This window comes from Molossus molossus, unplaced genomic scaffold (assembly GCF_014108415.1).
Source record: "Molossus molossus isolate mMolMol1 unplaced genomic scaffold, mMolMol1.p scaffold_m16_p_22, whole genome shotgun sequence".
NCBI classification, from domain to species: Eukaryota; Metazoa; Chordata; class Mammalia; order Chiroptera; family Molossidae; genus Molossus; species Molossus molossus.
The window spans coordinates 3,922,465-3,948,375 of NW_023425358.1; the positions used below are offsets into that span (position 1 = coordinate 3,922,465).

The following is a 25,911-nucleotide window of genomic DNA, read 5'->3' on the forward strand; positions in this document are numbered from 1 at the left end:
GTCTCAGCTGCCTCCCACAACATGCATGATACTACTTACTGGTCTACAAGAACTTTCAGAGGAAGAACTTAGGAATTTCAGTCCCCATGCCCACAGGAAAACAATGCTTCCCAGCTATCTCAGGTGGTGTGCTTGCCTGGCAGGGTGGGGGTAGGGAGAGTGGTGTGCTCCCTTGGCGGGATAGGGGGAGAGGGGAGGGCATACATACCAATAGGATCATGAACATGTTACGTGACTTTTAAAAGCCTTAGAGACCTAATGGATTCTAGCCCTGGAGAACCACGCTCCAGAGAGCATATAGTCTATGCTCAATGAACTCTCTATTACTGGAGAACCTAGAAAAGCATGCTTTGCTCTGATGCTGTAGTCAAGTGGACCAAGACCTTGGAAAAACTGACTTCAAAAAATTCCACCTCATGACACTCTTTGGCTTTAACTAAACTAGTCACTCCTGCTTCCTTCCATGAACACGTCCATCCACTCGCAGCGGCGGAGAAGGAGCCAGTCCAGACAGTGCCGGGCAGAGGCACGTGCCCCTCCAGCACTTGTCCAGCACTTGGAGCCCAGGGGAGAAGGCCAGTTGCATGGATGCTGCTTCCTTAAAGGCTCGGATGGGATGAGGCTGAGTCTGTGTAGAGATGTTGGCTCCTCAGTTCTGCAAAATTTTATGGTGTGTAGAGGTCTGATGGAGGTAGGAAGTCAGAGGTGAGTTGGATGTGTGATGCATGAATTGAAGGATGAATGAACGGAAGCGTCGTGGCCTCCGGAGAACCCTCCTGATGCTGATGACATCACTGAACCTGGGATTTCCAGCCCCTCAGTGTTCAGGTCACTTATCAATGATAAAACAACTCACCGAGGATTTCCAGCCCAGCCCAGCCCAGCCCAGCCCAGCCCAGCCCAAGACTGACCAAATCCACAATTCTTACAAAGGAGGGAGTGGGGGAATGACTGTGCTTTGTCACCATAGGTAAGGAATTCAAGCTGCCCCAACACTGAGGCTAAAGCAATTCACCTTCTCTAGGGTTCGACATCACACAGAGCTTTGTGATTTGGGAACCAACTTAAAGAAATATCCTGAGGATGGGGACTTGGGTAGGGTAGAAATTAATCTAAGGGGCCAAGTTTAAAGTCACTTGGATAGTGGGTGACTTGTCACTTGTACAAGCTGCCATCCTTACCCGCCCCCCCTTTCCTGTACATCACCTCGAGTCACACCCCTTCTATTCCTCTACGGGCACCACAGAGCTCTCTTTGTTCTCTGAAGGGATGGCAAGGTAGTCAGACCTGTGGGAGGGCAAATGGGGGAAGAGAATCAGTACTTTTGTACCCAGAGGTGGGAACAGGAACAGGGAGCAAGGATGTTACAGAACAGCTCTGCGTTTCCATCTGGCTGTGTCCCAGCAGGAACGGAATGGCTTTCAGGGGACCAGAATAACAGGTGTTTGTGTTTGTTCTACTCCCACCAGCAATCTTCTCATTTGTCCACATTGTTCTCAGGACTTAGTGCTGTTAGATTAAAGTGTTGGCTAAACTGATGGGTCTGAAGTTACATTTTATAGTTGCTTTAATTTTCACTTCCTTGATTACTGGTGAAGTTGGGCATCTTTTTATAAGTTTAGAGCCTATTTTGGTTTCTACTTCTGTAATTTGTTCATTTGCTTTGCTAGTTTTTCTTCTGAGATATTTGTCTTTTGCTCATGGATTTCATATCTTGAGATTATCTTCTTCCAGTCTGTTTGTCTATAAACTTTGCTTATGAATTCTTACAATAAAAAAATAATTTTGACCTACCAGGGTGGGCAAAGGTAGATTTATAGTTGTGAGTATGTGAAAGAAGTATAATTACAGTTATATTATTTATTATTACTATTATTAACCTACTTTTGCCCACCCTTGTATATAGTATAATCACAATTATCATTTTGCCTTTTGCTTTGTGTTTGAAGGAATCCTCTTTATTCCAAGGTAACATAATTATTCTCTTATATGCCCTTAATAGAATTTTCAAGTTAGCATTTTACCTTGTCTTTAAATCCACTCACAATTTTTGATGAGTGTGAGAGATGAAGAATTTATTTTGTTTGTTTGTTTTCTATATGGATAAGGAACTGTCCCCATCCACTTATTGGGCAGCTCATTCTTCCTTCACTGACTGTACTGCCCTGTCAGACTGGTTCTTATAGACATAGCAACATATTCGGGGCTGTTTTGTTCTGCTAGTCCATGTGTATGCCTGCGTCAGTATCACAACCTCTTTACCTGATAGTGCTCCAAGAAATCTTCACATCTGATAGGGAAGATCCTACCAGCGACCTCTCCCAAACTCACTGTTCTTTCTTTGAAATTAGCAAACTATGGCCCATGGGCTAAGGAAGGTTGTTACTTATTTAAAGGGTTGCAAGTAAGGAAACAAGAAGGAACACTGTGCATGAGAGACTCTGTGGACCCGGCAGAGCCTAAAGCATTGACTCTCTGGCTGTCCCTTGGGTGAGCTAATTTTGGTCTTTGGCCCTCCGTGTGACTTTTAAGATAGCTTATCTAGTTCCTTGAACAATCCAATAAATATTTAGATTGAAATTTAATTAAATTTTCTGATTAATTTTGGAGAGAACTGCCATGTTTGTAACAGGTTTTATTCTCCATTTAAGTCTTTTCTTAAGTCTTTCAGTCAAGTTTTGTAATTTTGTCCTTAAAGGTCTTGCACATTCTTATCAGATTTATTTCCAGGTACCAGAGAGTATTTGTTGCTATTATAATTGAAAAAATATGAACATTTAAAATATTTCAATGCTTTTGTAAATTTCAGTGGCTGGGATATAGTGATGTTTGTGTTTTTATTTATATCAACAAGCTTGTGGGATGATCTTACTAGTTCTAACAGTTTGCCAACTCTATATTCCCTTAGATTTCCTTTGCAGGTGATCATAGTGGGTATGAATAATGATAATTTAGTTTGTTTCTTTCCAATTCTTACTCTTTTTTCTTTGTATGTACTTAGTCCACTACCTGTGATATCCAATATGATAGTGAAGAGAAGCAAAGAGAGAGAATATCTTTGACGTTTTTAATACTATACAGTCGTCCCTCACCACTTCACGCTTCAACTTTCGTGGCTTCACTCTATCGTGGTTTTTTCAAATGTATTCATTAAAAAGTTGATCGAGACAGTGAAAATGATACAGCGCGTACTCGGTTATCTGAGTCAATTATACACCCCTGTATTACAATTAAAATTAAAATTACTGTACATATGGACTGTAGGCCTATGTATTCGAGCACCCCAGGGATCCTTCAATGCCAGGTGCAACCTCTAGAGTCTGGAACGGATTAACTGCAGTAAACAAGGGATGACTGTAGTCGCTTCTTCTTCTTCTTTTTTTTTTCTTAAACTTATTTTTATTGTTGAATGTATTACAGATGTTTCTCATTTTTCCCTACTGACCCCCCCCCCACCCCCTTCCCACTCCCACTGCCCTCCTGCCTTTCCCTACACGGTTATCTGTGCCCACTGGTTATGCATATATACATATAAGTACTTTGGTTTATTTCTTTGCTTTGAGGTTTGTCAGTCTAACAACCAATTTGTGCTTCTTAATCCCTTCACCTTTTTCACCAATTCCCCCATGCCCCCTCCCATCTGGCAACCAACAAAATGTTCTCTGTATCTGTGAGAATGTTTCTGTTCTGCTTGTTCATTTTGTTTTTAGATTCAATTGTCAATAGATACGTATTCATTGCCATTTTGTTTGTTCATATATTTTATCTTTTTCTTCAAGAAGACCCTTCAACATTTCATATAATAACGTTTTGGTGGCGATGAACTCCTTTAGCTTTTTCTTGTCTGGGAAACTCTTTATATGGCCATCGATTCTAAATGATAGCTTTGCAGGATAGAGTAATCTTGGTGGTAGGTTCTTGTTTTCCATTACTCTGAATATTTCTTGCCACTCCTTTCTGGCCTGCAAAGTTTGTTCTGAGAAATCAGCTGACAGGCTTATGGGAACTCCCTTGTAGGTAACTAACTGCTTTTCTCTTGCTGCTTTTAAGATTCTCTCTTTGTTTTGAACCTTTTGCATTTTGATGATGATGTGTATTGGTGTGGGCCTCTTGGGGTTCATCTTGTTTGGGACTCTCTGTGCTTCCTGGACTTGTATGTCTGTTTCCTTCACCAGGTTAGGGAAGTTTTCTGCCATTATTGTTACAAATAGGTTTTCGATTTTTTGTTCTCTCTTCTTCTGGCACCCCCAAGATGCGAATGTTGGTACGCTTGATGTTGTCCCAGAGGCTCCTTACACTATCCTCATTTTTTTTTATTCTTTTTTCTTTTTGCTGTTCTGATTGGACATTTTTTGCTTCCTTATATTCCAAATTGATGGTTTGCTTCTTGGCTTTACCTACTCTACTATTGAATCTGTGTAAATTATTCTTTATTTCAGTTAGTGCCTCCTTCATTTCTGACTGGTCCTTTTTTATGCTCTTGAGGCCTTCACTAAGTTAATTTAAGTTCTCCCTAAGTTCATTGAGCATCCTTATAAGCAGTGTTTTGAACTCTGTATCTGTTAAGTTGCTTATCTCCATTTTGCTTAGTTCTTTACCTGGAGTTTTGTTCTGTTCTTTCATTTGAGACCTGTTTCTTTGTCTCCTCATTTTGGCTGCCTCCCTGTGTTTGTTTCTATGTATTACTTAACGAGAGGTATGGGACTAGCTGAGACCAGATGCTGCTTGTTTGAAAGAATTTAGGAAACCCTGAAGCAGGATCCAAGACAGGCCAATCCTATGGTAAAACAACTGGCAACAGCTTGAGTGGGCCTGAAAGTTGTGTGGGCCTGAATGTTGGGTGGGGCGGAGCTTCAGGGAGTCAGCAGGGCAGGGCATTAGTTTGAGCCAGGTTGCTGGAGTCCCAGATATGGCGGCTGTCTGCCGCCCCAGGGAAGGGCTCACCAAAGGAACAAAGGCCTCTGACAGCACATCTGTCCAGGAGAAAGCCCCCTCTCCAGCCCTTGCTCCAATGACAAACAGCTCAGTTTTCCCCTGTATGTCTCTGGCGGCTCCTTGAGCTGCCTCCTCTCCAAGCTTGGAGGGAGTGAGTCTGATAAGTCTGGACCCTTTAGTAGGAGCTGCCTGGGGGCTCCCACAGCCGCAGCCTCCCTCAGCCTCAGTTTCTACTGGTTTTACAGCCAGAAGTGATAGGGATTCTCTTCCTGGCACTGGAACCCTGAGCTTGGCACCTGGTGTGGGACAGGGACCCCTCACTCCTCAGGGAGGACCTTCCCAGCTGAGGTGTCCTCCAGATTTTTATCCACCACACGTGGGTGTGGGACCAGCCTGTCTGCCTCCACCCCTCCTACCAGTGTCGATGTGGCTGCTGCTTTAATTCCATAGTTGTAGGGCTTCCATTCAGCTCCATGTCAGGCGGTTTTGAATGATGATTGTTCTGTAATTTAGTTGCAACTTTGATGTGGTTGTGGGAGGACACGGTACCGCGTTTACCTACCCGCCATCTTGACCGGAAGTCTCTGTAGTCAGTTCTTCTAAAGCTGTGACCACAGATGATATTTGCTGTATCTCAGCAGCTGCCATTTATCAGTTTAAAGGTGCTTGCTGTTTAGGTTTGGGTTTGTACGTGTTTATCCTGCTCAGGATATATTGTGCTTCCTAAATCTGAAGACTCCTGCTTTTCCTTAGCCATGTATCTGAATGTTGTTTCTTCTCCTTGTTCTCCGTTCCATTTTAATGAATTTTCCCATTTTTTCTTCATGTTTCTTTGTGCTATTTTATCTTTTTATATCTTTTTTCTTCATTCTGTGTAATATCTTACATTTATCTTCTGGTTACCAGTATCTGGTGAGCCAATCCATGGGGTCTTAAATTTTATTGACTGTATTTTTTTTTTCTTCTTTTTTTGGCACTTCTTGCCAGACCATGAGGTTGGAGCTTTACTGAGAAAACTCACAAGCAAAACTCATAAAGCTCATGGCCCCCAGGCTGCACAGAGCTCTGGTGTCCATCAGTCCCTGCATTCTCCAGCACTAAACTCTACTGAGCATCACTGCGAGGGGAGAGGTCGGTGACACTGGCCTCTCAATCTCTGGGGAATTTAGGTGTAAATAAATAAATTTTTCAAAGGAGTCCTCTGAGGTAATTCAAGCAAAATAAATGCTTCTTTTTTTAGAGGCTGGGGATTCCAGGCAGCTTAGTAGTTGAGAGCAGATGACGTAGAATAAAGGTTAGAAGAGGCTCTGGAGCTGGGTGTGATTTGGAGCAAAGACAGAAAGGCCAGGTAGGACTGGTTTCATGTGCTAGTGAGTCAGGGCCATCAACCAGTGTCATCCAGAAAAAGCTGTGGCTTTAAGTCCCCTGGAGGGGGCCAGACGGAGCCAGAAGATCCTGATCTGGAGGTGGATGCTCACCAGTTCACAGTGACCTTGTGGATGTCACTTGCCCTCACCTAACTCCAATTTCTTTCTTTCTCTCTTCCTTCTTCCCTCCCCTCCCCTCCCCTCCCCTCCCCTCCCCTCCCCTCCCCTCCCCTCCTCTCCCCACCCCTCCCCTCCCCTCCCCTCCCCTTCCCTTCCCCCTCCCTCCCTCCCTCCCTTCTTCTTTTTTTGCCAGCACTTGATGCTGTCACTATTTATTTTAATTTTATATATTTATTTTTATTCCCATCCCCCCCTTTGGCAACCTATATATCTCTATATCTCTGTATCTATTAGTCTTTTCTGTTTTGTTTCTTCATTTTTAAAATATATTTCACATATAGGTGAAATCATATGGTTTCTGACTTTCTTTGTCTGACTTATTTCACTTAATATACTACCTCTAGGTCCATCCATGTTGTTGCAAATGGCAAGATTTCATTCTTTTTTTATTGCTGAATGATATTCTATTACACATTTGTACATCACACCTTTATCCATCATCTGTTGATGGATATATACACTGCTTCCTGTCTTGGCTATCACTAGTAATGCTGCAATGAACATGGGGTGCATATATCTTTCAGAATCAGTGTTTTTTGTTTGTTTATTTTTATAAATACCCAGAAGTAAAATTGCTGGATTGTATGGCACGTCTAATTTTTAATATTTTAAACAAGTTATTTTATTTTAATGAAAAAAAGTAGTAGTTAGCAATGAAAAGGTTATTTCCCCCAAATAAAATACCATATACCATAAACATAATGGACCTTTTTCCTACACGTGAAAGTAAAGACCTTATAAACCACACGTTATTGGGTTCCAACGTCAGTTAGATGAGAAGCACACCGAACAAAGTGCTCGAGCCCACGTTGGCACCAAGGTCATCGCAGGAATGTGACAGAGAGGACCATCAACTGGGTTCTTGTCACTCGAAAATAACTCTTACCGGAGCATTGCTCTCAGTCTCTCTCTCTTTTTTTTTTTTTTTTTTTTTTAAGAATTTCCAGTGTGGCTGCAATCATTTACAATCCCAACAGTGCATGAGGGTTCCCTTTTCTCCATGTCCTCACCAGCACTTGTTACTTGTTGATTTATTGATAGCTATTCTGACAGGTGTGAGGTGATATCTCACTGTGGTTTTAATGTGCATCTCTCAGATGATTAGTGACATTGAGCATCTTTTCATGTATCTGCATGGCCTCTTTGGAGAAATATCTATCCATGTCCTTTGTTCATTTTTAAAGTGAACTATTTTTTGTTGTTTTTTTTTTTTGGTTAAGTTTATGAGTTAGTTCTTTATTATGTTTTTTAGATGTAAATCCCTTATTGGATGTATCGTTGGCATGTATCGTCTCCCACTCAGCTCTGTGTGGCTCTTTATTATATTTCTAACTCCTTGCTGAAGTTCTCCCTAAGTTCTGCTAGTCACTGTCGAGTTTCTTTGAATTCTTTATCAGGCACGTTACTCATCTCCATTTCCCTAGCGTTCTTTCTGGGAATTGTTCTCCTTCGTTCATTTGAGAGATACAGTATTCTTCCGTCTTTTCATTTTGTTTGACTTTCTCTGTTTGTTTATATGAATTAGACAAAATAGCTCTCTCTCCCAGTCTTGAGAAAGTGGCCTTACAGGGCAAGCGGCCTGTGTGTGGGCTGTAGCTTGTTGGCCGGCTGGTCGGAGCTGCTCGGGTGCGTCCAGCATCCAGGGTCGGGATGCCAGGTGCATGCAATGATGTCTGTTGACCCTACATGCTCCCTGTGGGTGGGGTCAAAAGGAGCTCCCAGGATGTGTCCCAGTGTGCAGTAACCTTGCAGGTAGGCCGGAGCACCTGGATAGAGCCCTCGCCCACCCTATGTGAGGTGGAAGGGATGTACCCAGGGTGCTCCCAGGCAGCTGACCTGGAGAATCCCCACAGTCCCAGCAGAGCTCCATGGCTCCCCAGCCTTCGCCATACAGCCTCCCTCTCGCTTGTTGTCCAGAAGCTGTTCACTCAGCCCTCAGCTGCCTCTCAGGAGTAACTGTTCTGTAAATGTGGGGCACGCTCAGTGTCCCTGGGCTGCCTCCTCCATGCAGTCGTTGGCACCTCTCGACTGTATTTTTTCATTTCCAAGTTTTGAAAATTCTATTTAAATCTGTCTGTTCTTTTTTCTTAGCAACTTACTCTGTTCTTATGCTTTGGGTTCCTTCTTTTCTTGCTTCAACTCTTTTGGGGAAAAAAAACCTTATTTTTTGCTCGGCTGGTGTGTCTCAGTGGATTGAGCACGTGCCATGGACTGAGAGGTCCAGGTTAGATTCCCAGTCAGGACACATGCCTGGGTTTTAGGCTCCATCCCCAGTAGGGGGCGTGCAGGAGGCAGCCGATTGGTGTTTCTCACGTGGATGTTTCTATCTTTCTTTCCCTTTCTCTCTCTAAAATAAAAAATAAAAATAAAAAAGCACACTTAAAAAAACCTTATTTTCTGTATTCTGTTAGGTCCTTCTTGCATCAGAAGCCCCTTGGGTTTAGTCATGCCTGTTTCCTATCTCTTGCTGATGCTGGATTGTTTCCCGCTGGGTCTTTTAGTTTTGGATCAGATGTGAAATCGGGTTCAGCATTGCTTCATCGGGGGAATCCTGGTGAACCGCAGCCAGAGGTGTCCCTTCAGAAAGGTTTCCATTTGCTTCTACATGGTTACCCCTGGCTGGGCACTCATCTTTTTTTATTGAATTTCTCAGCTTTACGGTTCTTGGATCATGTGGGTATACATTTAAATCCCAAACACTGTAAGAGCAGGCTCGTGGTCACTAATTCTCAAGAATCTTTTATTTTTTCTTCTTGGAGTCAGGCCAGGATGGATACGTTTCTTTGGCTATTCTCCGGGCTGGTGGACGGATTGTTTTCTGATGGACCCTTGGTGAGCTCTGGTTCTCTGAGGATCCTGGCTCTCCTGGGGCCTCAGTTCGAGCTGGTTCTTTGCGGCCTCAGTGTAGGCACTGTCTGCCCAGGTGTGGGAACTTCCTGTGCAGCTTCGGCCCTTCCTGTCCAAGCACTACACCCCAAGCACCAGTCCCCAGGAACAGCAGCCACCCCAGCATAGCAGTTGTATCATCCCGGTGTCTGGTCAGTTGTGACTTTTTTTCTTCATTAAGATCACAGATACCGCACGAATTGTGCTTTATCTCAGTGAACATCTCTAAGTGGTAGTAGCTGAGTGTCGTTAGGTTCTTACCTCAGCCACGTTGCTAGCCTGTGACTGAGGGCACTTTAATACCTTGTTTCTCCCCAAATAACAGGCCAGTGTGGTCTCTTAGCCCCGCAGACCCCGTTATTTCTCACAGGCGCTCACTCCTCAGTGACTGAGGCCTTGGCAAAAACGGCCAGGGACAGTCTGACACTGGGGAATGAGAACGGGACATCTCACCGCTCAGGCTCCGGGAGGAACGTGTGCCTGGGAGCTGACACCGCGCCCGGTGGCCGAGGCGCCCGCGGGACACAGCGAACAGCTGTGCCGGGAAGAGGGCGGCCACCGGGAACACACAGGCTCAGGGCCAGCGCAGTCTCTCCCCTCCTGTGAGCCTGTTCCAGCATCTACAAAGTGCTCATGACAGTGCTGGTTCGTGGGACGGTGGTGGCCACCGGTGGGCTGACATTAGGGTTGGAGCACAGGCCAGAGTTAGCAGGCCTGAGTTCGAACCTTGCTTTCCACGGGCACATTCTCCCAGGCCGTCTTCTCACCTGTGAGTGGACGTGTGGCAGCTGACGCCTCAGAGGTTGTGGTGAGGAGAGCAGACGACTAGGTAATTCGCTTAGCATTTCACCTGTGAGGGCACGCGCTCTAACGGTGCTACCTATCATTATTTTGGCATCTTTGGACTTACGCATTTTCTTGGGCTACCTCTTCAGCCTTTGAGACCTTCCTGTAGCAGTATATCATCTCAATGAGCAGCCACAAGGTGAGGAAGACCAGCAGGATGTACATCATGATTTCTGAGACGACAGAGGTGAAGTCCTCCCCAGCTGCGAGAGAGAGAAGCAGGCTCAGAATGTGCACGCCCCCCAAACCCCGAGCTGTCGCTGGGTCAGCCCGTGAGCCCGCTTTTCAGTATGGCTTAAATGAGCACTGGCCTAAAGGAACTCAGGCAGAGGTCAAAGCGATTTAGGGTCCTGACTATCCTGCCCGTTAGCTTTCTTACTGACTCTCACCAGATGTTTGGGGAGGGGGAGGGAGAACGCTGGAATCAAGTGCAAATACATACGAGGTCCCACTTTTGATACTTACTGGTGTGGGAACAGACAACCCCCTTATCTGAGACTCCGTTTCTTAATTTGCGAAGTGATGATAATAATTTATATGATTACATTGCCTACTGTAGTTAAGAATATCTTATGAAATTTAAAGGTCCATACAGATGTCAGTCATATGTCTTAGTTCGACCTGTGTCCTCTGAGCTTAGAGTGAGGAGGGTGGCATCCCTAGGGACAGAGCATCAGAAAACCAGTAGAGGCCGGTGCAGCCAGCCCCCCAGTGTGGTGGGCATGTTCTCTGGGAGGGCCTTCCCAGCTCGTACACCCAAACAGAAACGGGTATTGGAGGACTCCATGGATTAACTACACTGTCCACAAGCACAGGCCCGATGCCACCATTTCCCTGTTTAACACCTTTCCGTGTCCCACGCTGCCCCTGAACAGAGCCCAGTCTCCATGAACGGCTTGCGAGGCCAGCACGATGCAGCCTTGCTCATCGAATTCCCATTCCCTCGGCCGGCAAACGTCTCTTCTCACGCACATTGTGGTCGTTTGGGATCGGTGGACATTTCTTCTTCCTCTTCCCTCTTCCCAGACTGTCTTCACCTCCCACTGCTCCGTGTCTCCCAACATTCCCTCCTGACTCTCCGTCTCCTGATCATTCTTTCAGACTCCGCTGCGGCCCCCCTTCATGAACCCTTCCCCAGCTTCCCACACAATTCCTCGCGTCCGTCTTCGCGTCCTTCTTCATCCATCCATTGTGCGCTTCTCAGGCTGTAATGAGATGCATTTACCTTTCTCCTCTGTGCTTACTGAAAACTTGCCTTATTTATTTCTGAGCCAGCAGCTTGTTGTCCAGTCATAGAATGTTCTAAACACTCCATAAGTATTTGTTGAATGAATGAATGAATAGAAGTATTGATCTTCTTTGTTTCATGACCAATATAAATAATAATTAAAATATAATACATGGCCCCGGCCGGTTTGGCTCAGCGGTTAGAGCGTCGGCCTATGGACCAGGGAGTCCCGGCTTTGATTCCTGCTAAGGGCAACTACCTCGGTTACAGTTTGTCTCCGGCCCCAGTTGGGGTTGTGTGGGTGGCAGCCACTCGATGTGTCTCTCTCACATCAATGTTTCTCTCTCTCCCTTCCTCCCTCTCTCCCTCCTGCTCTATCTGAAGATAAAACAAATACACACACACACACACTCACACTCACACACACACACACGTGTGTGTGTGTGTGTGTGTGTGTAATACATGGCAAATGTCCTGATAAATATTCCTTCCTAGGGGAAGGAAGTTGCAGCCATTTCTCTCCTTGCCAGCTCCCACCAGCTACTTCATTGCTGGTCTTCAGTTCTCATGGAGCCCCAGTCACCTCCAGGCCCTGCTCATTACAAGCACAGCATAGCCAATCACGACCTGTAGCCCTGAGAAGCCACCCCAGGGCTCCCGGGTCATCGGGTTTTCTAACTAGAGCTAGAGCTCGTCGGTGCAGTGCGAGGCACAGGAGGATGCCACGTGTCTTCTCATAGGCTTGCTGTGGCCAGTCGGGGTGGGCTCAGCTTAAAGCAAGTTCTCTTTTCAATGCAGTAGCCCAGAGGGAGCACCACGGGAAGCTGTCCTCAGTGTGTTCAGTCGCCTCCAGGGGAAGGGACCTTCAATTTCTGTCTTAGAGCTAAGAGGTGGGAGCCTAAACCAGGATAAGTCCAGAGAAAGCCAGGAAGTTCCTGGAACCCAGGGATGGAGACGTGGCAAGGTGTGCCACGGCAGGTGTGTGGTGAGGTGTGCCACGGCGGAGTGTGTGGTGAGGTGTGCCACCAGGTGTGTGGCGAGGTGTGCCACGGCGGAGTGTGTGATGAGGTGTGCCACGGCAGGTGTGTGGCGAGGTGTGCCACGGCGGAGTGTGTGGTGAGGTGTGCCACCAGGTGTGTGGCGAGGTGTGCCACGGCGGAGTGTGTAGTGAGGTGTGCCACGGCGGAGTGTGTAGTGAGGTGTGCCACGGCAGGTGTGTGGCAAGGTGTGCCACGGCGGAGTGTGTAGAGAGGTGTGCCACGGCAGGTGTGTGGCAAGGTGTGCCACGGTGGAATGTGTGGTGAGGTGTGCCACCAGGTGTGTGGCGAGGTGTGCCACGGCGGAGTGTGTAGTGAGGTGTGCCACGGCGGAGTGTGTAGTGAGGTGTGCCACGGCAGAGTGTGTGATGAGGTGTGCCACGGCAGGTGTGTGGCGAGGTGTGCCACGGCGGAGTGTGTGGTGAGGTGTGCCACCAGGTGTGTGGCGAGGTGTGCCACGGCGGAGTGTGTAGTGAGGTGTGCCACGGCAGGTGTGTGGTTCTGAGCAATCAGAAAGAGCAGTACGTGTCTGGAGGTGGAAGGAGGGCTGCCAAGGGGTCACAGGGGAAAAGAAAGACAAAGTGGCAGGAATTAGGATGGTGGAAGGACAGGTGCAGGGGGACAGAGCCAGCTGGATTGGCAAAGGGTCTGGACTGTGGTCCGTCTGGTACTAATTAGCTTCGTGTCCCTGGTTAAGCCCCTCACTCTTCCAGACCTCTGTTCTCCCAGCCCCAAAATGAGAGGCGCCAAAGCTGCAGCAGCCATTCAGCTTCCCTACCAGACTGCACCGCAGCCTGTAAGAGTGGTTCACAGAGAAAGCCCCCTGCATGGTTCTCTGCTCGGAACCTGGCGTCCTGAAGGCGCTCTGGCTCTGACAACAAACTTTTCCTTCTATTTTTATTCGATCCTGGCTCTGGTGCCCAGCAGGTGCTGGCTCAGCTTTGCCATACATTCCACTGGCTGCCCAGGGCCTCTGGAGGCAAAAGCCTGACCGCGCGGGAGGTGGAGACAGAGCGGCCCCTTCCTGGCGTCGGGCAGTGCCCAGTTCTGAGCAGGAGAAGGCGCCAGGCTCCCTTCCCCCAGGGAGGACCAGTGTGCGCACGGAGGAGGACACTGGACCTTCTGAACAGAGAGCTCCCAGTGCAAGTGTCTCATCACGTCAGTCGAGTGTCTGAGAGTCCTGCACCTTCAGAATGGACTGTTTCTCCGTCACATTGTCTGACTCTGACGTCTGTCGTTTGCATCCCAGTTTGCTTCATAGATTTATCACAAAACATGACAAGCACACGTGTGGCCTGGAAGCTGGGGCTCCTGGGACCCTTTCCTAGGAGGAGGCCTGTCTTTCGTCGGACCTCTTGTCCTCTCATGCCCACACCTTTGCCTGTTCCCCGAAGTGCACTTGGCGTAGCAGCAATGCTAAGAATGTGCTGGAAGCGGCGCGTCTGAGAAAGGCCGAGTGGAGCGGAGCGTCAGCAGCCTGGCTAAGCGCACAGGGAGGTGCGCACAGCGCACACTGTGAGGGGCCACCGTGCCGAGTCCACGGAGAGCAGCACGCACCGTGCGTGAGGACTGGCGAAGCACTGCCCGGCCTGGCCGGGAGCTAGCTGCGGGAGAGCCGGAGATGTCCAGTCAAAGCTCCAGGGCTCCGTTTCCCCTTCCCCAGGGAGGCTTTGCAGTGAGAGGCGCCACCAGTGGGCGGCTGCTGCTTCCATGATCATTGCTCAGGAGGACAAGGCAAAGCTGCCACACTTTGGTTGGCAGCAGCGGTTCTCTAAGTGATGGCAGCATGGGGAGCCCCTGGCGCTTTGTGAGACAGCAAGTTCTCAGGTTCCACCTACGGAATCAGAGAGGCCGGGTTTTAAGGAGTCCTGCAGGGGGTTTTGAGAATTACTGAAGTTGAGCACTGCTGGTTTGGAGGGACGTCTGGCTCACAGACACGGGGGTGCGTTTCTCTAAGCGCCCTGAGGCAGGGGCCCATCGCAGGCCAGGCAGGAAGGCGTGGCTGATTCTGCAGCTCTGGGCTCCTTGGAGGCTGTCCCCTTTCCCTAGGGATGAGAGTCGGGAACTAGGAAGACATCCTTCTACTGTCATCTCCAGGCTTTTCTGCTCTGAGGAAAGGCGGAGAGCAAGCTGCAGGGCAGTCTGCGGGGGGGAGCCCCCGAAGGGAGACCGATCGGAGATGACATTTTAGAAATCGGCATCCAAAATACACGGGCTGTGCACGCTACGAGAGTCTTGCTTGTGTGGAAACCCACTGTTCTCCCTCCCCGAAGAGCAGGGGACCCTGGAGACCGCGCCCAGCCTCACCCTCCTCGGTGACGCGGAGGGGGATCAGCCGGGTGGTCTTCACAAAGGGGCGGTGTGCCTCGAAGTCAAACTCCCGGGACACGTTGCAGGTATACAGCCCGGAGTCGTTCAGGGTGACGTTTAGCACAGTGATGGACACATCCTGCAGGTCCTTGCTCCCGTTCCACTGCAGGCGTCCTTGGAAGGGGCTGTCCACCTCCTGGTGGCCGTTCCGGTACTCGTAGATCTGCAGGCAGAGAAGCAGAGGTGGGGCCACGAGGGAAGACGGGTGGGAGAGCTGAGATGGGAGAGGGCACCAGAGGAAGGGGCACTGGTACAGGGGCTCCAGAATGGGGGTGGCTGGGGAGTAGCAGAGGAAGGAGTGGGGCAAGCAAAGACAGGGGAAGACGGGCAAAGGCAGCAGGTGTCAGGACAGGGACCCAGCGAGGTAAGAAAGCAAAGGAGGGTGAGTGAAGCAGACAGGAGACTAGGAGGGGCAAACTGAGAGAAACAAAGGGCTGGAAGGAAAGAGAAGAAACAGGAAGGGGAGTGATGTGTCACGGGGCAGCCAGTGAGAGAACAAGGTGCAGAGACCGAGAGAGGACGTTTATTGGTGAGGGAGACACCTGCAAGCCGGCCTCAAACTTGACACTGCGCTGGCCCCACTAAGAGGATGTGCGCGGTCTGGCCAGGCCACAGGACGGGGGGCCAGGATGCTGAATGTCACAGACAGGCAGAGAGCTACCAACTGATATGCACACCTCAGGCTATTTGCTTTGGGTTGAATTATAACTGCAATATGGTCTCTAAAATTTTTGTCTCAAACACTTCCACCTTCTGACACACTTCTTTTTTTCCTGTACAGCTGTGCTACCCATTCTAACTTCCACTTGCCACGTGTGGCTATTTACATTAACGTTTAAATTACTAGAAAATTCTAGTTTAAATTACTAGAAAATTCACTTCCTCGGTTGCACAATCCCCATGGGGCTGGTGGCTAACGAACAGCAGGAACATGGAATGTTTCTGTCTTCACAGCACTTCTGTTAGCATCCTTCTGTATCTGGAGCACAAGTCAAGTTTCCTTTCCTCCCCCTGAGCCTCCTTCTCTTCGGTTTGGGCAGGCCTGGGGGCGGAGGAGGCAGCTGGGACGCGACGGGCCTGAGTCCCATGGCGTCTGTGCATCGGACCAAGGCATCCAGGTTCCTGAGACCTGGCAGTGGTCTCTGTCAGGGTCAACCTGAGCCAAGCACTGGGGGTGGGGGGGTGACTGGACCCACTTGGGGCACCTGATTGGAGCAAACCTACATTGGAATGGTACATACAGGCCAGAGTGAGAAATGAGGTCCACCTTGGGAAAGGCAGAAGAGTAAGTGAAACTCAGCGTCACCTGCTGCTGTTTCCATCAAAAGTCTTGTGGAGGAGAAACTTGCCTCCAGGAACATGAGGTCACACAGTGTGACCTAAGGGGTTTGTAGTCTGTCAGACGTCTGGGTCAAATATAAGCTCTCTCACTAACTTAACATTTTTGAACCCTACTTGCCTCCTTGAGATAGGTATATAATTATTTTCTTTAGCAAACACTTTTAAAGTGTTTTCTATATTCTAGAACGATCCTAAATGCATGAAAATTAAAGCTCATGTCTGGCTGGTGTGGCTCAGTGGTTGAGCATCGACCCATGCACCAAGGAGGTTTGATTCCCAGTCAGGGCACATGCCCATGTTGTGGGCCTTATCCCCAGTGAGGGGCATGCAGGAGGCAGCCTATCGATGTTCTCTCTCGTCGATGTTTCTATCTCTCTCTCTCTTCCATTTTCTCTAAAATCAGTAAAGGAAAAAAAAAATTAAAGCTCATGACTCCTGGTAACAACTCTATGATGTAGCTAGGGTTTATATCCCCATTTTAGAGATGAGTAAACTGAGTCACAGAAAGGTTAAACAATTTGTCAAAGGACATACAAACCTAATAAGTTGTAGAGTCAAGAATCACACCCAGGCAGCCTGCTCCAGAGACAGTGGGCATGTGAATCATGGCCTCCCCAAGGTGGATTTCAATGTTTATGACAACCATTTTGGCTCCGGTACCAGCCAGTCAGAACCAACCTTGGCCACGGCACAGGAGCAGTCTCCCCAGCTCCCTGCTCTGTTGGGCACTGATGCTTTAGTTTCTTGATCACGAGGAGGGTTGGTGGTCCCTAGTGGGAAGGATGCTGGTGGGACCACTCGGGAGGTTTGGCATAGCAAGTGTCCACTGTATGACTATCTAAATGTTTTACCCACGGATGTGGCTGCACTGGGAGAACCAGCTGACTATAGCCTTGGTCATCCCTGAATTCCTATTCCACTGGATTGTGAGTTAAATGAGCTAACCTGTGTCATCTTATAAAATGATGCTTAACTGATGCTTAGTGTTAGGGGTGGAGCCAGTGAGAGAACAAGGTGTCGAGGCCACAACAGCAGTTTCATTAGCCCTGCGGGCATCTGAAAGCCCGGCCTCAAACTGGACGCTCAGCTGCTCCCCACTGGGAAGGCTGGGCCAGGCCACACGAGGGATCCAGGATTCAATGTTTCTACCGATTTAATCCATCTAATAGGGGTGGAGAAGAGTATGTGAAACCACCTGCAGAGTGCCTAGTCAGGTGACTAGCATACAGTAGGCTTAAATACTAGTTATCTCTTTCTCTGCCTTCCGCCACCTGTGACAGGACCGTGGGCAGCTGGCTGAGTGCCCTCCTCCACGAAGGGTGGGGTAAATGGAGGCTATCAGGCTGCATGGAAAGAGACCGTGTTTGCAGACCCTCCTTCCCCACTCTCAGGAGCCAGGCACATGACATGGAGGCCAACGACAGACAGGCCGGAGCAGCAGTCACACATACAAGGAAGTCTTTACCGCCCTCGGGCCTGTAGAACCATTCCACCACCGTGGTGGCCTCCACCTCCTCCCTCTTCATGCAGGAGATGCAGCGCAGCTTCATGGGCTTGCCCTGGACCACCTCCGTCTCCGAGGGCACTTCCACACACACCGGCAGGCAGGCACGGACTGCAGAGAGGCAGGTGGCGGGAGGAAGGGAAGTGTTGGGGAGGGGCCCCAGGACAGGGGCATTGGAGAACAAGGAGGAAGGGGGAAGAGACAGAGAAGAAGCTCATGAGAGAAGTTTGAAAATACCATGTTCATGTATGTGTACCTGTACCTGCGCTCCCCGAGTATGCGTGCTCACAACAGGCAAGGAGGGGGGTCGAGGAGGCATGGATGACCCAGAAGTGACGGAACGCCTCCCTAGAAGCAGTGGGATGAGATGCAGCACACACCTGAGCCCTGCGCTCAAAGACGTATAATCTAGGTGGGAGACAGGGCATCGCACCTCCATCATTGACCAGCCATGCACCCCTTCATCCAGCCAACATCACTGAAGTCTGCTCCATGCCAGGCCGATGGTAGGCTGAGCTACAAAGATGAACCAAACACTAACCATGCCCTAAAGACACTTATACTCTAGCAGGAAACACATACTCCTAAGTATCAGTCAACCAGACCGTGGTGAGTGACATGCTAGTAGCTGCTCTGTTCCCAGAGGAGGGGAAATTGCTCCTGTCTGGACCAGGGAAAGAGAAGGATGGCGACACTTGAGGTGAACAGGTAGACAGGACCCACAACATGAAAACCACTGTGTGTCCTTCACAAGAGGAGAGGTCAAGAGTTCTAAAGCTGTAATTACATCTATAATTACAGACGTAATTATATCCGTGTTTCAAGAAAACTGTGGGTGAGTCTTATGCGTGGTGGTGGATCGAGCAGCAGGGAGGAAAGAGGTGAGCCGACGGCCCACTCGGTCAGTTGGGGGGACACCTTGCCTACCATACGGGGGTGCGGACTTACAGTGCCCACGCTATAGACACTCACAGCCCATGAAAAGAGGCAAGGATATCAGACTGCAAATCAGAACAGGTCAAAAGTGACATGTGGCTGCCGACACGGCAAGAGCCCACGTGGGCCGCAGTCCCAGATGCGTCCTGTGCAGAAGGGGAGAGAGTTCCTCTGCCCTGCTCAGAACAAATGCGGGCCACCAGGGTCCGCTCAGGGTGTCACAGTCTATGAAAAGAAGTGATTCGATGAGTGCCTGCCCAGAGGGGAGTGAGACGGGGGTCTGGGGTCACGGCCTGGTGAGGAAGAAGTGGGAGGACAAGGGATGCGGATCCTGGACACAGAACTCTTTGAAGGCTGGTCTGTGGACGATAAAATAGATTCTGTCCAAAAGTCACAAGAAATTGTCCAGCGGGTGTGGCTCAGTGGTTGAGCATCGACCCATCACCAACAGGTCGCCGGTTTGATTCCGGGTCAGGGCATGTGCCCAGGTTGTGGGCCCAATTCGCAGTGGAGGGCGTGCAGGAGGAGGCCAGTCTTCTCTCAACGATGTTTCTATCTCTCCCTCTCCCTTCCTCTCTCTCTCAAATCAATAAAGAATAAATAAATAAATAAATAAATAAATAAATAAATAAATAAATAAAATATTAAAGAAAAATAAACGTGATTGATTTTAAAACTCTCCAGCAAGCTGGGACCTGTCTTGCGGGTAGTCTGCAGGAGGGTCCCCTATTTCTGCATATGGATTGTCACCTTACTGGGTACATATCTAGGGAGAACTAGTCTGTGATGACTTTGAAGTTTTGATTACAGGCCTGGTTAAAAAAAGAAAGAAAGGAAAGGAAGTTTAGTCTACACACAAGTTTGGGAGTGGATGGAGATGTAGAGAGTGTGCTCATATTTAATGAGATGTGGCAGAGACGTGAGGTCAGTTAGACGGCTTCAGAAACAGAACAGAAAATGTGCAGTCAAAATGACAGAGGCAAGATGAAGATGGTTTGGCAACTGAAGGCCTAGTTTTGATTTACTATTGAACCTCTCTGAGATCCATTTATTTGTCAACAAAAATGCTGAAAATAATATTTATCTAATAGATTTGCCGCCCTGGCCAGTTTGGCTCAGTGGTTGAGCATCAGCCTGCAGACCAGAGAGTCCCAGGTTCGGTTCCTGCTAGGGGCACGTACCACACACAAACACACAAAAAAATAGATTTGCCATGAAAATTCCATGGAATAATTTATACAAGTGTGCCTGCCACTTGTTACTGTTATATTATCCTTCACATATGTGTTCAGTGTTCAGCACACTGTGTGCCAGGCATTGAGAGCACAGCATGGAATGACAGAAACCATCTGCGCTCCCATAGAGCCTGCATGAGAACGGAGAGAAAGAAAGCAAATAAGCAACTTTGAATTGCAATAAGTGCTGTGGGACAAAATAAAACAGAATAGAGGAGACAGGGAGGGCATAAGATCACTGGAGACAGCGCGCTGAGCAGGGGACAGCAAGCAAGCTCTGCAGGAAAGAAACGAGGGAGCGAGCTGCATGACTACCTGTGTGAAGGGTATCAGAGGGAAGAGCAACTCAAGGCCCTCGGCTGGGAGTGTGCTCGTTGACAGCAAAGAGCACAGTGGAATACAAGGAACAAAACAAAACTAGGAGACAAGTTCAGAAAGATACGCATGGGACACTGGAGGGTTCTGAGTGGAAGAATGACATGAGGTCGTTTATACAAAACTGCGTGATGACTGCTGTGTTGAGAATAAACTGAGAGGTGAGGATGCACAAGGGTGGGGGCAAAATTAACAGTCAAGAGGCTGGTGGAGTGATTGGACTGAGGTGCTCAATGGTTTTGCTGGACGAGGTGGTAGTGGGGCTGTTGGGGTTTGAAAGAAATAATTTGCTGGATTCACATCCTTGAATAGGTGAGAGGTGATGTGCTGTAATGATAGTCAGTCTTAAACAGGAGCACAATTAGTTCTTTTATAGTTAGAGGACGAAGGGCAGAATGTATGCAGTCAGCTGGTGAATATGGGATGCTGGACTCTTTCTTGAGTTGCCCCTGAGATGCAATAATCCAAGGTATCTTCAGAGAGCCGGTCCCACTGACTCCCTTCTCGTAGTCAAGTCCTGTTGTGACTCTCCTCACGAGGTCCTGAAGAGTATACTGCAAAGTGGCCTCAAAGTCCTCTCACCCTGTGTGTTTCCCCTTGCACTGACTGGCTGCTCCTTCCACCAAGAGCTAAAGTCTATTTCTCAACCCCATGAGCCTCCAGTACATCACTGCTCTGTTTCTTTGAAATCCCCTAGATATCCAAGAGAAGGCTGCACATGGTGCAGCGCAGGAATGGTGGGTGTTCAACCCATATAGCTGACTGTACGTAATAGACTCCTGGAATAATCTGGATAAATCATTTCACCTTTGTTCTCCTTTTCAATTTCCACAGTAGTAATGAGGAATCTTATGAGAAGGAAGCATATGACATATTAATGGTGATTATATTTAACAAGGAATAGTATCAATTTACTTTGAGGTGGGTAGTAATGTATATTGAACAAATTTCTCTAATACCCCCAACTCTTTCTATTCTTTGGGCATCACTATACTGCTTTCCAGAGCTTGCTCTTGAATGCTTTCCTTTGCACTAAGATAATAAAGGCTTTGATTGGAATGTAAATACTTCCCCCAAAGAATGATAAATGAAGTTACTTGCAGACATTAGTACCCTGTAATGACTTGGTCTATCAGATTAGCCACTCACTTAGCAGAGCCTTGAAAGGACAGGATACAAGGGACACTGGGGAAGAGAGGAGAACACTCCCCAGCAGCGGACATCTGGACAGTAGACCTTCAGAGGACGAGCAGAGAAGCCATTAGAAGCTGAATGATGAGTGAGGCCCTAGAAAAGGCAATTGTGCCCTGGCAGGGTAGCTCAGTTGGTTGGAATGTTTTCCTGGAAAACCAAGGATGTGCGTTCGATTCCCAGTTAGGGCACATACAAGAATCAACCAATGAATGCATAAATAAGTGCAACAGCAAATCGATGTTTCTCTCTCCCCCCCACTTCCTCTCTCTCTCTAAAAATCAATATATGTTATTTATTTATTTATTAAAGAAAATGCAATGGCATGGGGGAGGGAAGAAAGAAGTGGTGGCTCAGAAAAGAGACAAGAATGTCCATCGGCTTTCCTGCATAGCAGCAGTGTGTTCATAACAAGTGATAGAACAGCCCAGCCGGTGTGGCTCAAAGGTTGAGCATCGACCCTGCACCAAGAAGTCGCCAGTTCAATTCCCAGTCAGGGCACATGCCCAGGTTGTGGGCCCGATCCCCAGTGAGGGGCATGCAGGAGGCAGACGATCGATGTTCTCTCTCATTGATGTTTCCACCTCTCCCTACTTCCCCCTTCCTCTCTCTCTAAAATCAATAAAGAAAAAAAAAAGTGATAGAACAAGTGCTGAAAGACTCAAGTCGAGACCAGAGTTCTCTAGCAAGTCCTTTCCCCTCCCTGAGCTCCTGTTTTCATCCCAATTGGAAATAATACTACTTCTCCTGACTACCTCACAGGATTGCTCTGGGGGCCAAAAGAAATAATGGTTTGAAAACGAATGGTGTTTTGTAAACTATAAAGCCCCAGGCAAGTGTAGGGTTTATTATTATTCTTTTTTATTTTTTTATTTTTTTTTATTTTTTATCCTCACCCGAGGACATTTTTCCATTTTTTGTTCAGATAGAGCAGGAGGGAGAGAGAGGAAGGGAGAGAGAGAGAGAGAGAGAGAAACATCGATGTGAAAGGGACACATCGAGTGGCTGCCACCCGCACGACCAACCAGGGCCGGGGACAAACTGCAAGCGAGGTACGTGCCCTTAGCGGGAACCGAACCCGGGTCTCTCTGTACCGCAGGCGGATGCTCCAACCGCTGAGCCAAACCGGCCAGGGCTTATTCTTAATGTTGTATGCATTATTAAAGGAAACAAGGAAAAATTTTAATTTATGCAGAAAGTAAAAGAACAGAAAAGACTCTTTATATTCATATTTGCATCATCTGAAAAATCAGCCTGGGAAGGGAGAATGTATCTAAGGTAAGTACTTTCCAATACTGAAATTACTTGCAAATAAAATGAAATTTCATTTGTGAAGCCAGGCCTGTTCTTTTACATTTAATGATCAGGATTACTGAACCATCCCTCTTTTGTTTCTGCATCTTTCCAGTTGGTGAACCAATGTTCAGATTACAAATAAGCTGAGAAAGAGCAAGGATGGGTAAAATGTGCACACTTCTTCCACAGGTTATTTCGGGGGCATGAGGGCAAGGAGGGGAATGGGCACTTTGTCAATTTTAGTCATATTCTGTAAAGATTTCTCTACCATTCAGTTGTGGGGCTGAAAGGTATGTTAGATATCATCAGCACCAACTTCCAAACTTTACATATGAGGAACCAGATACTCTAAAGTTGTTACATAGCAAGCTAGTGGCAGAGCTAAGACGCCAATATAAAGTTTTCAAGTCCTAATCAAAAGGTCTTTGGTCTATAGAATGCTTTTCCCATCCACTGGAATTCAGGCAGGGACCTTGAAATGTAGATTCAGATTTGGGAAGAAAGGTTTTACAGAATCTCACCCCAGCCCTTCTCTACAACTTCATTTCCCATGTCCCCAGTCTTAGCCTCCCCTGAGGAAACCCCAGCTCTACACGTTCAAGGCAGGTGAGATCGCTGGCCATGTTGTGCCTGCTTCCTCTCCAGGTCTAGTCTACTCTGCCGGGGATGGGTGGCAGTGAGTCTGTCCTTGGGACTGCCATTACTCTCCTCCTCATTCTTTCCAGACTGTCTTAGCAGGCATTTTGTTCAACAGGAAGCTTGGCTCTGCACCTCTGGTCACATGCAAATCCAGATAATGCTGGCAGTCAGTCTTGAAGGCTTAATAAAGTGATACTAAGGCAAAGAGGAAAGACCCATTAGCATATCAGCCACTGCACAGTCACGATAAGTTTCATGCCAACCTTGGGAGCATAATTCCACATGCCTAGTTTCAATAAGGCAGATGGCACAGTCACTTCTAATTATACTGGTTATTAATTTTTAGCATGGAGGACGGTAACTGAGATCATGTACAAGCAATATATCAACTGAAAAGCACCTATTTCCACCCCCCTGAGGATCTAATTAGAGAACCAAGGCAGAGATACCCAGAACTACACAACTACCTATGCACACACACACACACACCCCACTACATCCTCACCAATCCATTCAGATAACCATGCTAAGATGCTCAGACACACACTAGCACACACATTCAGCCCTGAGGCATACATTGATACAGAGTAAAACGTATCTCAACTACATATTCCAATATTACCATGTAGCCTCATTAACTCCCTCCACACCCATGCGGGCACCCCTCTCCTGGTCCGTCTCTGATATCACTCAGCGTAGCCTTACTGTTGCAAGTGCAGTACTCCCTTATTTGGAGGGAGAAATTCACCTCCGTCCCTCACAGCAGACAATCAAGAGTGTATTCCTCTTTGAAGGCAAAAACCCAGCTCCCCAAACACCAAAGCACCTTAGCTCCCATGTTCATGAAAAAATGGAAGATGCAATTCTCAGGTGTCAATGTATTTAACACATCGCAGCGAATGACTGATGCTGTTTTCCTCCTATTCCTTATTAACATTAAGCAGACAGACCAACAACTTAAAGTATTTTCAGTCTCAAAATGGATGCATCCAGCTATTTTTTAATGTGTAGAAATTCACTCGAAGACCCAATAAGGTTTCCAAGTCACTTCTCACTGAGAAACGTAACTGCAGCTGAAAAAAATTTTTTTTTATGACTGCGTTCCCTTTTACCAAAGAGGAAAACAATACTTTGGAATAATCAGCAAAATGGAAGGAGGGGTGGACGAACCACCAAGGGAGGTTCAGGAATAAAGCAACAGGGGATTGGTGAGGCGTTTTTTCAGTCTCGCAATCCCAGCTCCCGTGGAACCTTATGTGTCCTGAGTCTGGCAGACATCACCGAGGGAAGCCAACCAGGGCTCTTTTTGTCACCAAGGACATCAATGAGTGTTATTGCTGTTAGCATTATTACTGTTATGTTCCTCTCGCGTGGCAGGGTGCTGGTACTTACCCCAGAAGATGAGCACGAAGGAAGCCAGGGCAAACAGTCTGTTGAAGGCGGGCATCTTCTTAGGCGGATGGTTTCCGGGGCTAAACAGCGATTCCTTTGGTCAAGAACTGCGCCCTCTCAGATACTTTCGAGGAAACCCTTTGGGACGAACTGCCCCAAGGGGGCGTCTTGATGACTGCAAGGGCCAAGCGCTGGTGACTGGGGAGCCAGCTGCGGTTTTCCCTGGAAGCTTCCGTAGCTGACCGCCTCAGTTCCAGGCTGAAATCAGCAGGTCCGCACGCTCTCCCGGAGCGCGGGGCTGGGATCGGGTTCAGCACCTCGGACAGCACCTTCCCCGCCCACCCCGGAACTTCAAATTCCAGTTTCTTCTCGGTGTCTTAGGTTCGCACACGCCCCGCTCGGAGAACCGCGCCGCTGGCTCTAGGCGGTGGGGCTGCCAGAGGGGACCATGCTGATCCAACCTCTCACCTCCTTTCAGAACAGCTACGCGGACCCGGATCCACCCAGACCCCGGAGCTCCGGCTTCACCCGCCCCGGACCCGCTTCTTTAGCTGGGCGTGCCCCCACACCCGAAGCAACCGGCGTCTGAGCTACAAAATTCCTTCCACTTCGGTGCCGCCCACACCCGCCCTCGGGTCTCCGGGGAGGCCTGGAAAGACCAGGAAGGAGGTGGAAGCTGCTGTTTGGCCGGCGATCTCAGAGATCGGGTCGGGGTGAAGAAAGGGTGGCCCCTTCCCCGAAGCTCGCCCCTGGATCTCGCCGCGGCCCGAACCCTGGGAGGTGGGTGACGAGCTCCCCTTCTCCAGGGCCCCCTGACAGTGTGCGCTGTCAGTCTTGACATGCGCAGGTGGCTCTCCACCCTCACCACCACCAGGGACCCACCCCGTGGTGCACACACTCCCCACCCCCAGACAGGCGTGCCCCTCCCCGCGCAGTACACTGCGCCCAGCGCGGGGCGGAGCTCGGAGCTGCGCAAACACCTCCAGCCACAGCGATTTCTTTGCTGGCAGTCTGTCTCCAGGTCTCCCTTTCACATCTCCACACCTCTTCCCAGCAGCCGCACGTCCTCTCACAATTCACATCCTGCAAACAAGCCCACTACTACTCCCCCATCGACGTTTGCCCGCAGCTCCGGGAAGGGGAGGGCCAAATC

The 25,911-nt window shown here is 48.5% G+C and overlaps 1 protein-coding gene across 1 annotated transcript; it reads right to left on the reverse strand.

Annotated features, from left to right (window-relative positions):
• Positions 1 to 1,203: 1,203 nt before the first annotated feature.
• SCN3B (sodium voltage-gated channel beta subunit 3) lies at positions 1,204 to 25,067 on the reverse strand. The gene is made up of 5 exons (XM_036277073.1): positions 24,759 to 25,067; positions 17,642 to 17,805; positions 14,787 to 15,012; positions 10,279 to 10,417; positions 1,204 to 1,287 (listed from the first exon to the last, which is right to left on the reverse strand). The coding sequence occupies exons 1-5, from the start codon at positions 24,811 to 24,813 to the stop codon at positions 1,224 to 1,226; spliced, it is 648 nt and encodes a 215-aa protein (XP_036132966.1). The 5' UTR covers positions 24,814 to 25,067; the 3' UTR covers positions 1,204 to 1,223.
• Between the last annotated feature and the right edge of the window lie 844 nt (positions 25,068 to 25,911).

Excerpts from the sequence above, each read along its gene's own strand:
- SCN3B (XM_036277073.1), bottom strand. The coding sequence starts at position 24,813 with ATGCCCGCCTTCAACAGACTGTTTGCCCTGGCTTCCTTCGTGCTCATC. Across the intron at positions 15,013-17,641 it reads AGGGCGGTAAAGACTTCCTT|ATCTACGAGTACCGGAACGG; the intron begins GTATGTGTGACT and ends CTCTGCCTGCAG. Across the intron at positions 1,288-10,278 it reads GAGGTAGCCCAAGAAAATGC|GTCTGACTACCTTGCCATCC; the intron begins GTAAGTCCAAAG and ends GCCCTCCCACAG.